The 15,048-nt window shown below is 47.3% G+C and overlaps 1 protein-coding gene across 1 annotated transcript; it reads left to right on the top strand.

Moving 5' to 3' along the window:
- The first annotated feature begins 957 nt into the window (after window positions 1–957).
- On the top strand, window positions 958–14,732 carry drgx (dorsal root ganglia homeobox). Its single transcript, XM_078428447.1, has 6 exons — window positions 958–997; window positions 2,665–2,765; window positions 3,589–3,690; window positions 6,342–6,514; window positions 7,101–7,213; window positions 14,470–14,732. Exons 1-6 carry the CDS (start codon window positions 958–960, stop codon window positions 14,730–14,732), a joined length of 792 nt encoding a protein of 263 aa, XP_078284573.1.
- Window positions 14,733–15,048: the final 316 nt, after the last annotated feature.

The following is a 15,048-nucleotide window of genomic DNA, read 5'->3' as shown; positions in this document are numbered from 1 at the left end:
GCTTTATGAAGAAGGGTCTCGACCCGAAACGCCACCCATTCCTTCTCTCCAGAGATGCTGCCTGTCCCGCTGAGTTACTCCAGCACTCTGTGCCTATCTTCAGTGTAAGCCAGCACCTGCAGTTCCTCCGGCACTTGGTGCTCGTTTTAATGTTATTGTGGGGCTGGGCGGGGAGGGTTACAGTCAGGAGAAGTCGTTCCACCAACAGTTGCAGCGAAGGTGCCACCGGCCGGGGAAGTGGGGATAGGGTTTATGTTTTCGGAGAAGCGTGTGGCCAACGAAGGGCATTGAAGATATGTCTATTTTTTTAAACTCTTTTACAAATCTAAGGCGAACCTGCGCTGCTCAGACATGACGTTGGCGAGCACGTGTGCGTTTTGGCAGTGCCCGGAGGACCTATCTAAGTTACTCACTGAAGACAATGCTGGCAATAATTAGATTAAGGCCAATTATGCGTGAGATTATAAAGGCAGCGCTGGCGCGGATAGATAGACGCATCTGGTCAGTTGTAGAGTGAGGACTGGCCTAGCCCGAGTCGGCAAAGGTTCGCGACCGCCTCCGCCCTCAGTCATCGCCTCCGCTCCAACCCTTTGCCTCTGTTTCCCCGACTCTCGCCACACACGGAGCGGCCACTCTCTCCGACCCGACACGCAAACTTCAGTGCGAAATTACATTTTGTCTTCTGTTTCTCTCTCTCTCTCTCCCCCCCCTCTCTCTCTCTCTCTCTCTCTCTCTCTCTCTCTCTCTCTCTCTCTCTCTCTCTCTCTCTCTCTCTCTCTCTCTCTCTCTCTCTCTCTCTCTCTCTTCCCCCTCCCTCTCTCTCTCCCATCTCTCCTCTCTCTCTCTCTCTCTCTCTCTCTCTCTCTCTCTCTCTCTCTCTCTCTCTCTCTCTCTCTCTCTCTCTCTCTCTCTCTCTCTCAGATACTAAACCATTTTGCCCGGCGCGCTGGACACAGGATGTTTTATTTCCACTGCCCGCAGCAGTTGGACGGGGAATGTTGTCGGACTAATTCCTGTAAGTACATTTGCCGATTCTGCGAGCAATCTCGATGCTGTAACTTGTAAACAATCCCCGCGCGGAAACAGGGTCGTTCACACTAAACATATCAGTTGTCAAAAGCGCAACCTGCCAGTGGTAACGGAAATGTTATATAATATTGTGCTATTTAAATAATGTTATTCCCCAGCTCATAACGAACGTGTCCGCCTTTTGAAGGATTCTTTTTTAAATTCCGTTTCCACTCGGGCTATGTGAGAAAGCGCGTCGGGGTATTTTTTTCCACACACTAAACTCAACTAACCTTCATCTAACTAAACAATACTTCGGAGTATTGGTCAACAGAAGGGACTCGACCCGAATCGTCACCAATTCCTTCTCTCATGAGATACTGCCTGACCTGCTGAGTTACTCCAACATTTTGTGTCTTCTACCTTCGGTGTATTTTTAAATCAGTATCTGCACTTTGTAGGGGGGGGGGGGGGGGGGTCAGATGCGGCAGTTCACTAAGGAGTTACATAAATAACGATCATGAGAATGCTGACTGCGAGCTCGTATCTAACTTACTGTGCATTCTTTATTTTTGCAATCTTAAAGGTGGTAAATTATGGATGTTTTGCAGAATTATCGACCCGCTGTAGTGTAGTGGCCGCTCTGCGTTTAAGGCGAGTGTCCGTGGGTGTTGGTACTGTGTGTGTGGAAGCGAGCCACCTGCCTCTCCCCATCGCGCCTACAAAGACTCCTTCCTTTTAGCCTCCGGGCCCAAGCGGGCTTTCAGCAGCGCAGATGGTTGGTGTCAGACTTCCAATCAACGCAGTAAAATGTCGTCACGCTCCTCCTTCTGCCAAACGCTCCACATGAATCTTTTATGCTGTTTTGCAAACAAATTATAGACTGGCTGAGTGGGGAATACATTTATTGGAAGCGATCGCTTCTTGACCCAAACGCCGGACCCGCGGCTTCCGCAGGTCTAACAGAAAGCAGCGGTCACTGCGATAACAATTACCGGGAGAATTAGTGAGGGGGGAGGGGGGGAGGGGGTGGTGAGGGGGGAGGGGGGGAGGGGGTGGTGTGGGGGGAGGGGGGTGGTGTGGGGGGAGTGGAGGGGAGGGGAGGGGGGGTGGGAGGGGGGTGGGTGGGAGGGGAGGGGGGGGGGTGGGGGAGAGGACAGAGTTATTTTTCGTTATCCCCAGCAGTTTGGCCTCTCGCCGAAAATTTTAAACACATTTTAGTTTAGTGGAAATCGATCAATTATAAACCATAAATCAAGCACATCGGCCCCAATACCAGAGACCCACCCCCCAGCCCCCCACCCCCCTCCAGCCCCCCACCCCCTCCAGCCCCCCACCCCCCGCTCCGCTTACACGAGCTCTGTTACTAAACACAATCGCAATCTAATAAAACAATGCCGTTTTTGGCAAAATGGGTCTCGATACAAAAACGTCGCCCATTCCCTTCTCTCCACAGATGCTGCCTGACCCGCTGAGTTACTCCAGTATTTTGTGTCTATCTTCGGTTTAAACCAGCATCTGCAGTTCCTTCCTACACATTTTTAAAAAGCAAATCTTACTCTATCACGGGATAGATGGATTTTCCTCCCCTCTCTTTACCAACCCGAGTTTCCCTCTGTGTTCCACAGCCAGTGACGGGTCTGTTTCTGTCCTCAGTGAATTCCAGCAGTTTTGGGAGTCACAGCGCGGGTGATTTCGATGATGGGTTCCTCCGGAGAAAACAGCGGCGGAACAGGACGACGTTCACCCTGCAGCAGGTCGGTGTGCCCCGACACACACCTCCACACACACACCCCCACCACACACACACACACTCAGCCCCACCCCCACCCCCACCAACCCCCCCCCATCCCCCCCATACACCCCCACCATACACGCACACCCCCCCCCACACACACCCCGGCAAAGTGCACCCCATCTGTGTCAGGCCGCTCGCCGCTACACAACTTTGTTTCAGATCCCATCTATTTTGGAATTGATACTAATTTTATCACTCACACGCACACACATGTACGATACGATAGAACTTTATTCACTCTCACACACACACACACACACACACACACACACACACACACACACACACACACACACACACACACACACGTACACGCATAGATACACACAGACACACAGACACACGTACACGCATATATATACACACGCACACACGGCCACACACAGAGACACACACACGCATATACAGGATGATAAAAGTTTGTTTCCGATCCAATCTATTTTGGAATTGTTGCTAATTTTATCTCCCTCTTTCCCTCTCTCCCCCTCTCCCTTTCCCCCTCTCTCTCCCTCCCTCTTTCCCTCTCTCCCTGATACACACACACGCACACATACACAAAACAAACGACATTGTCTGGCAGAGGTTTTGATTAATTTGAGAATAGAAACAATCGGACGAAACGAAACGATAGTTGGCGTTAAAACGGGACCGGTTACAAAGTGTGGCATTAACGACACTTTGCAAATGTATTGGCAGCCTAACGAGGCCGATTAGGAATCGGGATGTGTGATTATGTGGGAGGGATTGTTTCTCAGAAGGTGCACTCTGTCCTCATATTGCAGTTGGAAGCGCTGGAAGCCGTGTTCGCTCAGACTCACTACCCCGACGTGTTCACCAGAGAGGAACTTGCAATGAAGATTAACCTGACCGAAGCCAGAGTCCAGGTAAAGTGGCTTCGAAGGAGAGGCCGGCCTTCGTGATCGCGTCAATGTAAAGTGCACATTTGGCCGGGAGATAAAACAATGAAAGACTATCTGTCATTTATGAGATGCACTTTAATAACGCCAACATAATGTGGAATATTAGATTAGGTTGATTAATCGGTCATCCATAATTAACTAGTGATAATGTTCTACACTAATTTGTCCGTGTCTCTAAGGTACTAAATTACATCAATGCATATCCATTTCCTTGCCTTGGAAAGAAAAAACCCTCCAAACTATCTCCTAAATTGTGAGCTCGAGTTGATTTTCATGTTTCGCTGCGAGATCCATCCGAGGGTAGAGTTGACAAATTCTCCTCCTCCTGTGCAATCTAACACACAACTAGTAAATTACAAAACTCGCTCCGTGTGCAATGATTATATAAAGACGATGCCTTTCAGAATCTCTCTTCTCCGAGATCTATGAGAGGAAGTTAATTGGGTGAATTACGGCGGATTGTCTCTACGTCAGGATACCATCGTTTTAAACTCAATGAATGCAGCGAGATAATGGAATTAGCTTCTCCAAATTAGGGACAGTAAACATATTATTCTCCCATAAACGGATTAAGGGATCCTGCTTATTAAATCTACACATGGTTCCACGTTCGCTTGGAAAGTATTATTATTTTTTCAATGGAATCCTATTTGAGGTGTTTTGAGCGGATCCCGGCGTTGTCTGCTCTCCTATCGCCGCCTAAAAGAAACTGCAAATTGAGATAAATGTAGCAATTAGGGGGCATTGAAGACGGGCGGATCACGACTTTGTACTGGAAGGTGCAAGGGTGAGATAGCAAATGGTGACAATTAAGCTTGAAACCGAAGCGCCCGCTTCCCAATCCTCACTTTATTTCCTTGACACAAAAGGGGGGGGGGGGGGGGGGGGGGCAGGAAAACAAAGGGAATCAAAGAGGTTGTGTGGGACGTGGAGGCCACTAAAATATGATTAATGCGTTAGAAAGCCCAGCCTTAATCGAAGCTGATGTTGTCAAACAATCGCTAAATAGGATATAAACGACTCCATCATGCATGTTACTCCGCAGCAGACTGTCAGTGGAAAGTCATTAAAATATGATAATGAAAAATTGCTCAATTAAATGTTGTTATAGCCAACGACCTTCATTCAATTATGATGCAAGAAGTTGTCCGCATCTGGTCCGCACTTAGCTGACCCAAGTTTACACGATTATAAAGTCATTAATATCTCGCTGAGAGTAACTCCAATTGCAATAGAGGACGGAGTGGGGTCCGGTCAGCGACCGCCCCCCCACATTTAGCCCCAAAATACACACTCGAGTCAGGTATCCGAGCGATAAGCGTTTCCCTCTGAACGAACGTAAGGCGGGTGACCATCAACAGGACGATTTTTGTAACCATTCAGAGACGTCGAAAGGGAAATTGTTGGGGGTTTTCCAGAGTAGTGGTTTGAGGTGAACCTGTAGTGGAAGACAGACAGAAAACTGGAGTAACTCAGCGGGACAGGCAGCCTCTCTGGAGAGAAGGAATGGGTGACGTTTCGGGTCGGGACCCTTCTTCAGACTGATGTTAGTGAGTGGGGTGGGTTCAGCAGGTTGGGTCCGTGTGTGCAGAGACTGCTGAGTTTAATGGGCGCCACAGTAACGCAGCGGTAGAGTCGCTACCTCACAGCACCAGAGACCCGGGTTCAATCCTGACCACGGGTGCTGTGTGTACGGAGTTTGTACGTCTGGTTTCCTCCTACACCACAAAGACGTGTGGGTTAATTGGCTTCGGTAAAATAGTAAAATCGTCGCTCATGTGTAGGATTGTGTTAGTGTACAGGGATCGCTGGTCGCTGGGGCGAAGGGCCTGTTTCCCCGCGGTATCTCCAAACACTAAACTAAACTAACTTTACCCTGGAACACGATGCCGCAGTGCCTGTATCACCGGTGGGCAGCGGGACTTAGATGTGAACGAAACGTCTGCCACCCAACTGGTTATTATTGGGTCAAAGAGGAGCAGTCTGTGAATGCTGGAGGCCTTGCCACCTTGACATGGGACATGGAACATGGAACATGCAACATGGGACATGGGACATGGGACATGGGACATGCAACATGGAACATGGAACATGGATCATCGCAAGATCAGGCCCTTCGGCCCACACTGTCTGGGTTATGCTAAGAGGGTGAACTGAACCTGGATGTTGAGGGTACCGCTGCAAGTGTATCGATCATCCATACTTCCTAAATCAAACCGAAGCCAGCGCCACAGTGCTGGTTATTAGAACACAGAACATCGTACCTCGACTCACAAGGTCTGTGCCGTACTCAATGCCAAAACTATGTCTTATCTAACGGTACATACGCTACATCCCTCCATTCCTTGAATATCCATGTGCCTATCCACAAGTCTGTGAAACACCACTGTGATATCTGCGTCCACCACCACCACCTCATGCAGTAGGTGTTCCATGCACACACCACCCCCTGTGTACAAAATACTTGCCCCACGCACCTCCTTTAAACGTTCCCCTCTCACATCAAAGCCGTGCCCTGTGGTATTTGATTGTACCATCGTGGGAGCAGGGTTCTGTCTGTCTGTCCCACCTGTCTATGCCTCTCCTAATGTTAATTACTGGTATCCGCTTGGCAGGTGTGGTTCCAAAACCGGAGAGCCAAGTGGAGGAAGACCGAGCGAGGGAGCGCGGAGCAGGAGGCGGGCAAGGATGCCGTGCGTGAGGGATCGCCGCCGATCATCAACCTCAGCTCGCCTTCGCAAATGGATCAAAGCAGGAATAAGAAAGATGCGCTAGAAATGCCGCAGAAGTAAGAGCCGACCGTCACCCACCTTCGGTTTAGTTCATTGCCACGTGTACAGTGAAAAGCTTTTTGTTCACAAAATGCTGGAGTAACTCAGCGGGTCAGGCAGCATCTCAGGAGAGAAGGAATGGGTGACGTTTCGGGTCGAGACCCTTCTTCAGACTGAAGAAACGTCACCCATTCCTTCTCTCCCGAGATGCTGCCTGACCTGCTGGGTTACTCCAGCATTTTGTGAATAAATACCTTCGATTTGTACCAGCATCTGCAGTTATTTTCTTATACTACGAAAAGCTTTTTGTTGCGTCCGAACCAGTCAGCGGAAAGACAATACGTAATTACAACCGAGCCAGTTACAGTGTGTGCAGATACGTGATAAGGGAATAACGTTTAGTGTAAGGTAAAGCCAGCAAAGTCCGATCAAGGATAGTCCGATGTGGTAGATAGAAGTTCGGGGCTGCTCTCTGGTTGTGGTGGGATGGTTCAGTTAGTTGCCTGATAACAGCTGGGGAGACACTGAGTGCAAGTTGGCCGCGTTTGAGGTGTGTATGTGTGACTTGTGGAGATCCGAGGCCTAACGCTGCTTTCCTTTCAGCCTCAGCAGGGCCGTGGGACCGGCGGGACCATTCTTTCCTTCCTGTCTGCCAACCACTCTCCTCAACACCGCCACGTACGCACAAGCGTTAACCCAAGTTGCAACGTTGAAAGGTAAACCGCACCGGCCAACACGCCCGCAGCCTGTCCTCGCCTCCCCCCGAGGGGTGGCCGTGACAACTCTGATCGCGGTGAAGTTGTGATTCTGACAATTGATGCAAGGTTTAGAAAGAGTGTGAGACACAAGGGCCGGGTTTGGCAGAGAAACCCGCGCTAGTCCGCCCGGCAAAACGTGCATGGAGGAACTGCAGGTGCTGCTTTACGCCGAATATAGACACGACATGCTGGAGTAACTCGGCGGGACAGGCGGCGTCTCTGGAGAGAAGGAATGGGTGTCGAGACCCTTCCTCAGACTGGTCAGTCAGTCTGCAGACCCGAAACATCGCCTGTCCGCTCCCTCCACAGATGCTGCCCGCGTCGCTGTGTTGTTCCAGCCACTTGTGTTTTGTCCAGTCCAGTACTAATGGTCAGCGAGACCAGGCGATGGCAGCTCGTCTGTCTAGCATGTCCGGGCAGTATGGGTGGACTGGCAGGCTGGACACGCCAGGGTCAGTCCCACCCGGCCGGAGGCAGGAACAGAGATACCCGGGCGGAGAGTGTAGGCGGTGACAGAGAGACATATAGTCACAAGGGGTCTTGTTCCTGAACATTAACACAAAATGCTGGAGTAACTCAGCGGAACAGGCGGCATCTGTGGAGAGAAGGAACGGGTGACGTTTCTGGTCTGAAGAAGGGTCTCGACCTGAAACGTCACCCATTCCTTCTCTCCAGAGATGCTTGCCCATCCCGCTGAGTTACTCCAGCATTTTGTGTCTTCGGTGTAAACCAGCACCTGCAGTTCCTTCCCGCATCTTGTTCCTGTACCCCCCGACCTGCTGTCAAGTCCATTCCACGTCTGAACCCCAACCGCTTCCCACGAGGAGAATCTTTAATCCGATTGTTATTCACCTATTGGAGGTTTTGCGATCTGCAGCGTGAGACTGATTTGCCTTTGGATGGTTGTAACCGATGGCGTGATGGAATGTCTCTTGTTAGTGCATCTATGGATGGGATTCCGTCCGAACAGTTTAAGAAAGAGCAGACAGTGGAATCGAGTCAGGGCGGGAGTTGGGAGACGGGAGTATGTGAGGGAGCGCTGGGTGAAGGCGGGCTGCCGGATTACACACTCCCGGGCCAAGCGATGCTTGTTTGGAACTCGCGCCGCGGAGTTGCACTTGTCCTGACCAGGGACACCTGTGGTCGCTGCTGCGATTCACTCTCCCCCATCCCGGCTGCTGCTGCCCCACTGAAGAAGGGTCTCGACCCGAAACCTCACCCACTCCTTCTCTCCAGAGATGCTGCCTGTCCCGTTGAGTTACTCCAGCATTTTTGTGTCTATCCTCGGTTTAAACCAGCATCTGCAGTTCCTTCTTAGACCCCCCCCCCCCTCCCACCACTGATGTTCCCCAGGTGAATCACATCGCCCAGTCGCTGCACAATAACCCGATATCCACGCCAGTGGCCGGTGGCTGAGGCGACTCTAACGCTGGATCACAGTTGCCGCCCGTGTAGTTTCGTTGCTGTTTTTAACCAGCTGTGATTTAAACAGAAATATTGGACGCGGTTAGGAATCGAGTTAAGATCGAGCTACGAATGTCGGCATCGGGAATAATGGATCGGTCGTGTACGAAGGAACTGCAGATGCTGGTTTATACCGGAGATAAACACGACATGCTGGAGTAACTCAGCGGGTCGGGCAACATCTGTGGAGAGAAGGAATGGGTGACGTTTCGGGTCGAGACCCTTCTTCAGTCTGAAAGGTCTCGATCCGAAACGTCACCCATTCCTCGTCTCCAGAGATGCTCCTGACCCGTTGATTTACTCCAGCATTTTGTGTTTATCTTCGATTTAAACCGGCATCTGCAGTTTTCTTCCCCTACAGGATAAAGAGAATAACATTTAGTGCAAGATAAAGCCCGATTAACGACAATCCGCGTATTTACCATCACTATATATACCATCACTATATATACCATCACTGTATATACCATCACTATATATACCATCACTATATATACCATCACTGTATATACCATCACTATATATACCATCACTATATATACCATCACTGTATATACCATCACTGTATATACCATCGTTGTATATACCATCACTGTATATACCATCACTGTATATACCATCACTGTTTTGTACCATCACTATATATACCATCACTATATATACCATCACTATATATACCATCACTGTATATACCATCACTGTATATACCATCACTGTATATACCATCACTGTATATACCATCACTGTATATACCATCGCTTATCGCTATATATACCATCACTGTATATACCATCGTTGTATATACCATCACTGTATATACCATCACTGTATATACCACCACTATATATAGCACCACTATATATACCACCACATTATATACCATCACTATATATATCAAATCTGTTGGAGAAAGAGGACAATTTGAAACAGGTTAATTATTGACTGTATTTTAAAGGCTGATCAAACAATAGTTACAGACAATAGTCAAGAATAATAAACATATTTCTTTATTTTCTATTGTAGTATTAGCACAGAGCTGAGGGTAATCGGCGTTTTAGTTAACCGGTACGGCGTGTATTTTCACTCTTGGTTTAGGTTAGATGTTGGCTGTGAGATTGCTGGCCATGACGCGTTTGTAGTGTGGAGATGAACTACAGACCCTCAGCTTTAAGCTGCACGAAACCAGGAACAGATCCGCAAAGCAGCCGCAGATGTGGCGCTGGAGGAATGATGTGCAGATACACGTGTTTCCCATGACAATGGCATTATTCCCCCAGTTACCGCGGGGCTAACGAACACCACTGTTCAGGGTTGCACAATCCGCACGCCTCCATGACCACAATCAGTTGCCGAGGATTTTCGAAGCACATTTCTCTCCAGATATTCCCAACAGGTTGATCAAGTCTACGGGTGTTTTACATGAACCAAACTTGGCAGGGTCGAAGTCCGAAACAATCTCCAATTATCCAATTATCCAATTGACAAAGTGAACAAAATGTCTTAATGTCATTTGTGATAATTGGTTAAATTCACACAATGGAGTCCGAACAAAAGTTGAGAAATTATAGCCATGATTTATACATCAGTTTGTATAAAGAGTGTACGAATTTAACCAATTATTGGTTAACTTTGCACAATGGATTCTGAACAAAAGTTGAGAAATGATAGAGTAGTTTATACATTAGTTTCATACAAATTACTGTTTTTGGGAGCGTGGCTAATTTGCAGTGAAATTGGAAGGATGTTCTGTGCAACTTTGTGATATCACACAGTCAAGACATGGGCTGGTATGGGTGAACATCCGTTGTGAAAGGTCCACGTGTGTTCTTCCAACCTTGTGAGACCAGGCCTGTGTATTTACACCGAGGAGTCTCAGTGCAAGGGGAGGTTTCATGCTGCAGCCTGGAGCGCTCCTGGATCGGGCGCCGCTCCAGAATACAGAGCGAGCGGATGCGATTAGACTGGGAAAATGGCACTGAAATGGGCGACTCTTGCATCCGATATGATATGATACGACTTTATTTATCCCGGAGGGAAATTGGTCTGCCAACAATCAACAGATACAGTTACAGGGCATTGAAAGTGTCACGTGCGTTATAGTAATAATGAAATTTCAGTGACCAGTTATTGCACGCAGTGGATAATTTCTATGCATTTTGTACTAATCGGGGATTGTGTTTGGATATGGTAATACTTTACCGAACCCCATGCAACAAAAAGGACAATAACTTCACTGTACGTGTGATAATAAAGGACCATTGAACCATGGAAGGTAGACACAAAATGCTGGAGTAATTCAGCGGGTCAGGCAGCATCTCAGGAGAGAAGGAATGGGTGACGTTTCGGGTCGAGATTCTTCTTCAGAGTCTCAACCCCAAACATCACTCGTTCCTTCTCTCCTGAGATGCTGCCTGGCCCGCTGAGTTACTCCAGCATTCCTTCTTTCCTGAGACGCTGCCTGACCCGCTGAGTTACTCCAGCATTTTGTGTCTACCTTCAATTTGAACCAGCATCTGGAGTTATTCTCCTACACACATTGAACCATTGAACTTTGTACAGGTCACCATTTATAGTTAAAGGAAACAGGGCCAAGATTCAATGCAGCACCAAGGAGGCGCTGCTGATATTTGATCACCTGCGCGAATTGGGATGGAACATTTAAAGTCAATCTTGTACAAAAAAAACATCTCAGAGTATATTAAACAACGTTTGGATTTTTTAAATTGAAATCTTAACCTTACTACATTTCTTATTTATAAAATGTAAGATTAAATTTCGATCAAATTCCAGAATTCTTTCAAACCTAACCATCTGCGTCCATTTAGGTTTGCGCTTCAGTTTTTTAAGTACAACAGTATTGATGAACTGAAGCTAGTCCCACTTTGCCACGAGACAAAGGATTACATGCAATTAGCGGTAGATTGGCCAGACTCATTACACAGTGGGAACAAATTCAATTCTGAGGAAGCTGATCTTTAATCCATTAATTGTCAATATAAATCATGATAACTAATAATGTTTGGAATGTACATCTTAATGCTGTATGTGGGTTTTATTCCCAGTCTGGCAATATTATGACTTTTCTTCCCTTATCTTTGAGAAATACTGAGCGTAATCTACGTGTAACAGGAGAACTAATGGTCCACAGGGTAAACATGAATTAATTACCATCCCTGGATGGTACAGATTTTATTTTTGAATTTGTGCCTGTCTTCTGTTTATTGGCACATGTTGGCTCATACTGACAAGCTTGGTGCGTTCACATTGAGGTCCAACCAGTTCATGCTCCTGCAGCCCAGGTGATCTGGTTCTTCTACCCTTGTTCAGATACGGTACTTGCAGATCCGTTGTGTTTCTTTTACACTATTACTCCATAGGTGTATAAATCAGATCCCCAATGATATTGGTGACCACTGCTTGACGTAAATGGGAATTAATGACAGAATTTGCTGAGGTTTCTGTGGCCTGCGGCCATATGATTTGACACGAGGAAGTTCACAGTGGGAAAAGCTTGGACATTTTGGCATTTAACTTGCACACAATTATCACAATTTTGCGCAATAGAGATATGTGTTTGTAGATCAATCAGAAGGTTTCTTGAGAACTTTGTGTAAAGTGATTTTTTAAATGAAAAAAAGTTAGACACAAGGGGCCACAGTTTAAGAATAAGGGGTAGGCCATTTAGAACTGAGATGAGGAAAAACCTTTTCAGTCAGAGAGTTGTGAATCTGTGGAATTCTCTGCCTCAGAAGGCAGTGGAGGCCAATTCTCTGAATGCATTCAAGAGAGAGCTAGATAGAGCTCTTAAGGATAGCGGAGTCAGGGGGTATGGGGAGAAGGCAGGAACGGGGTACTGATTGAGAATGATCAGCCATGATCACATTGAATGGTGGTGCTGGCTCGAAGGGCCGAATGGCCTCCTCCTGCACCTATTGTCTATTGTCTATTGTCTCTAAGAAGCTGGAGTAACTCAGCAGGTCAGACAGCATCTCCGGAGAAAAGGAACAGGCGACTTTTCATGTTGTGACCCTTCAGCTTTTTGTGTCTATCTTCGGTTTAACCCAACATCTGCAGTTCCTTCCTACACATCTGGATATTGTTTTATTAATTGTTTGAAAGGGAATGGCTTTACCTGGATACACCAATACATCTTCATTTCTATTTTGGTTGGCAAGTTAAAAATATTTTGTTTCATGACCTAACTTTGTTTAAGTGGAAAGCAACTTTGAACCAAATGCAGAAATGCAAGATATTATTGCACAGAATGCTCCTTGTTCCCAGAATTACTGATGTGGGAGTATCCCTCACCAGTTAGATGTGAAAGCTCAGTAACTTGGATCTTGTAGATAGTTTTGAAGTGTTGTTGAATCTCCTTCCCATGATGTCCTCTCGGCAGATTGACTTAATTATTTAGAGTAACAACCAAATAGCAAATCTTTCAATTATTTCAAGACGTGAACTAACATCTGCTTTAATTCTACCAAACCATGATCAGTGTTTGGAAACGGAAGGGGCTGCAGATGCTGGAATCTGGAGGAAAATACAAACTGCTGGAGGAATCTGTGGGTGGTACATCATCTGTGGAGGGAAGGGAATGGTTGGTGTTTAGTTCGAGACCCTGATGATTCAGGATCTTGACCCGAAATGTTGACAATTAATCTCCCCCCCCCCCACCACTGGTGATGCTCCCCCCCCCCCCCCCCCACCACTGGTGATGCTCCCCCCCCCCCCCACCACCACTGGTGATGCTCCGCCCGCTGTGTTCCTCCAGCAGTTTGTGTTTTGATCATTGATGTGCACGTTATTTGGTGTGGAGACACATCATGGAACAGGCCCTTCAGCCCACCGAGTCCACACCTACCATCGAGCACCTGTTTACACTCGTGCTGTGTTATCCCGTGCTGTTATGTTTGTGTGCCATTGTATGTTCTCTTTTAGTACCTGAACTGATGTACAGCACTTTGGTCAACGTGGGTTGTTTTTAAATGTGCTATACAAATAAAATTGACTTGACTTGACTACAAACCTGCGTGTCTTTGGGATGTAGGAGTGGACTGGGGCACTGGGATGAAACCCATATATTCACGGTCTTTACAGCTGTGCCACTCTGCCGCACTTGGTCCAATAATGTAGTTATTGTTTGTTTATGGTGTTTGTTTGTAAAATACCTTCTCTAGCCAACTGAAACAGGGGCCCAACCTGAGAGATCACCTATCCATATTCTCCAGAGTTGCTGCTTGACCCGCTGAGTTACTCCAGCACTTTACATGTTTTTTTTGTAAACCAACCTCTGCAGTTCCTTGTATGTACACCCCTCTGATCTAACTTATATTTGGTTGACAAATATAATTAGAAACATTGAGTTGTCAACGGCCTATTATTGCCTAACATGGAAAGTGATTTTCCAACTCAAATTGCTTGCAATCTAAATTACTCACGAGTGCATTCTTTTCAACTGCCACGATGTTTTGGCCAACCGCATCATTGTGTAAATGTTAAACTTTGCGGAATGTCACATTTCAATTTGTAAAGAAGCATTACTATGGCACTTGTAGTTTGTCTGAAGAAGGGCCCTGACCCGAAACGTCACCTATCCATGTTCTCCAGAGATGCTGCCTGACCCGCTGAGTTACTCCAGCACTCTGTGAAACGTCACCTATCCATGTTCTCCAGAGATGCTGCCTGACCCGCTGCGTTACTCCAGTACTTTGTGTCTCTTTTCCTTATTCTGGTGCTTGTGTTTGTTTTAGGAAACTCCCTGTGCTCCTGCTGTGTGCCGGATCCGATGGGTCTGTCCTTTTTGCCACCGTACGGTTGCCAGAGTAATCGGACGGCCAGTGTGGCAGCACTGCGGATGAAAGCCCGTGAACACTCTGAGGCGGTTCTCCAGTCTGCCAACCTGCTCCCAGTGCCCGCCAGCAGCCCCGCCGTTGGACCAAAGGCTCCCTTGGACACAGACCAGGAGAAGGCAAGCCATGCCAAAGAGAAGCTTGAGGGCGAAAGGAATCTATGAGCAGAAGAACCCAACACTGACTGTGGAGACAACACTTGAGATCACTTGAGACTACCTTGAGAATATCCTCAGAGTTCTGACATGCCGGGCCCACACTCTGATCAAACTTGACTCTATCTGTACAAAAGCTAAGATGTTCCAACCTGAGTCAAAGCCAAAAGATGTAAATAGATGGATTCTGGATTTTTGCAGCAAAATAATTGCCTGCCTTTGTTCCTTCTAAGCGCGTTCATTCCACTCATGGATTAATAGGAAGGCAGACACTTACTAGAATTGGCATGGTTGGGATGAATGTCAGAAAGAACCTCCTCAGAAC

Source organism: Rhinoraja longicauda, chromosome 35, assembly GCF_053455715.1.
Source record: "Rhinoraja longicauda isolate Sanriku21f chromosome 35, sRhiLon1.1, whole genome shotgun sequence".
Lineage (NCBI taxonomy): Eukaryota > Metazoa > Chordata > Chondrichthyes > Rajiformes > Arhynchobatidae > Rhinoraja > Rhinoraja longicauda.
Note: the sequence above shows the minus strand (reverse complement) of the source record. Positions and strands in the feature narration are given on the sequence as shown.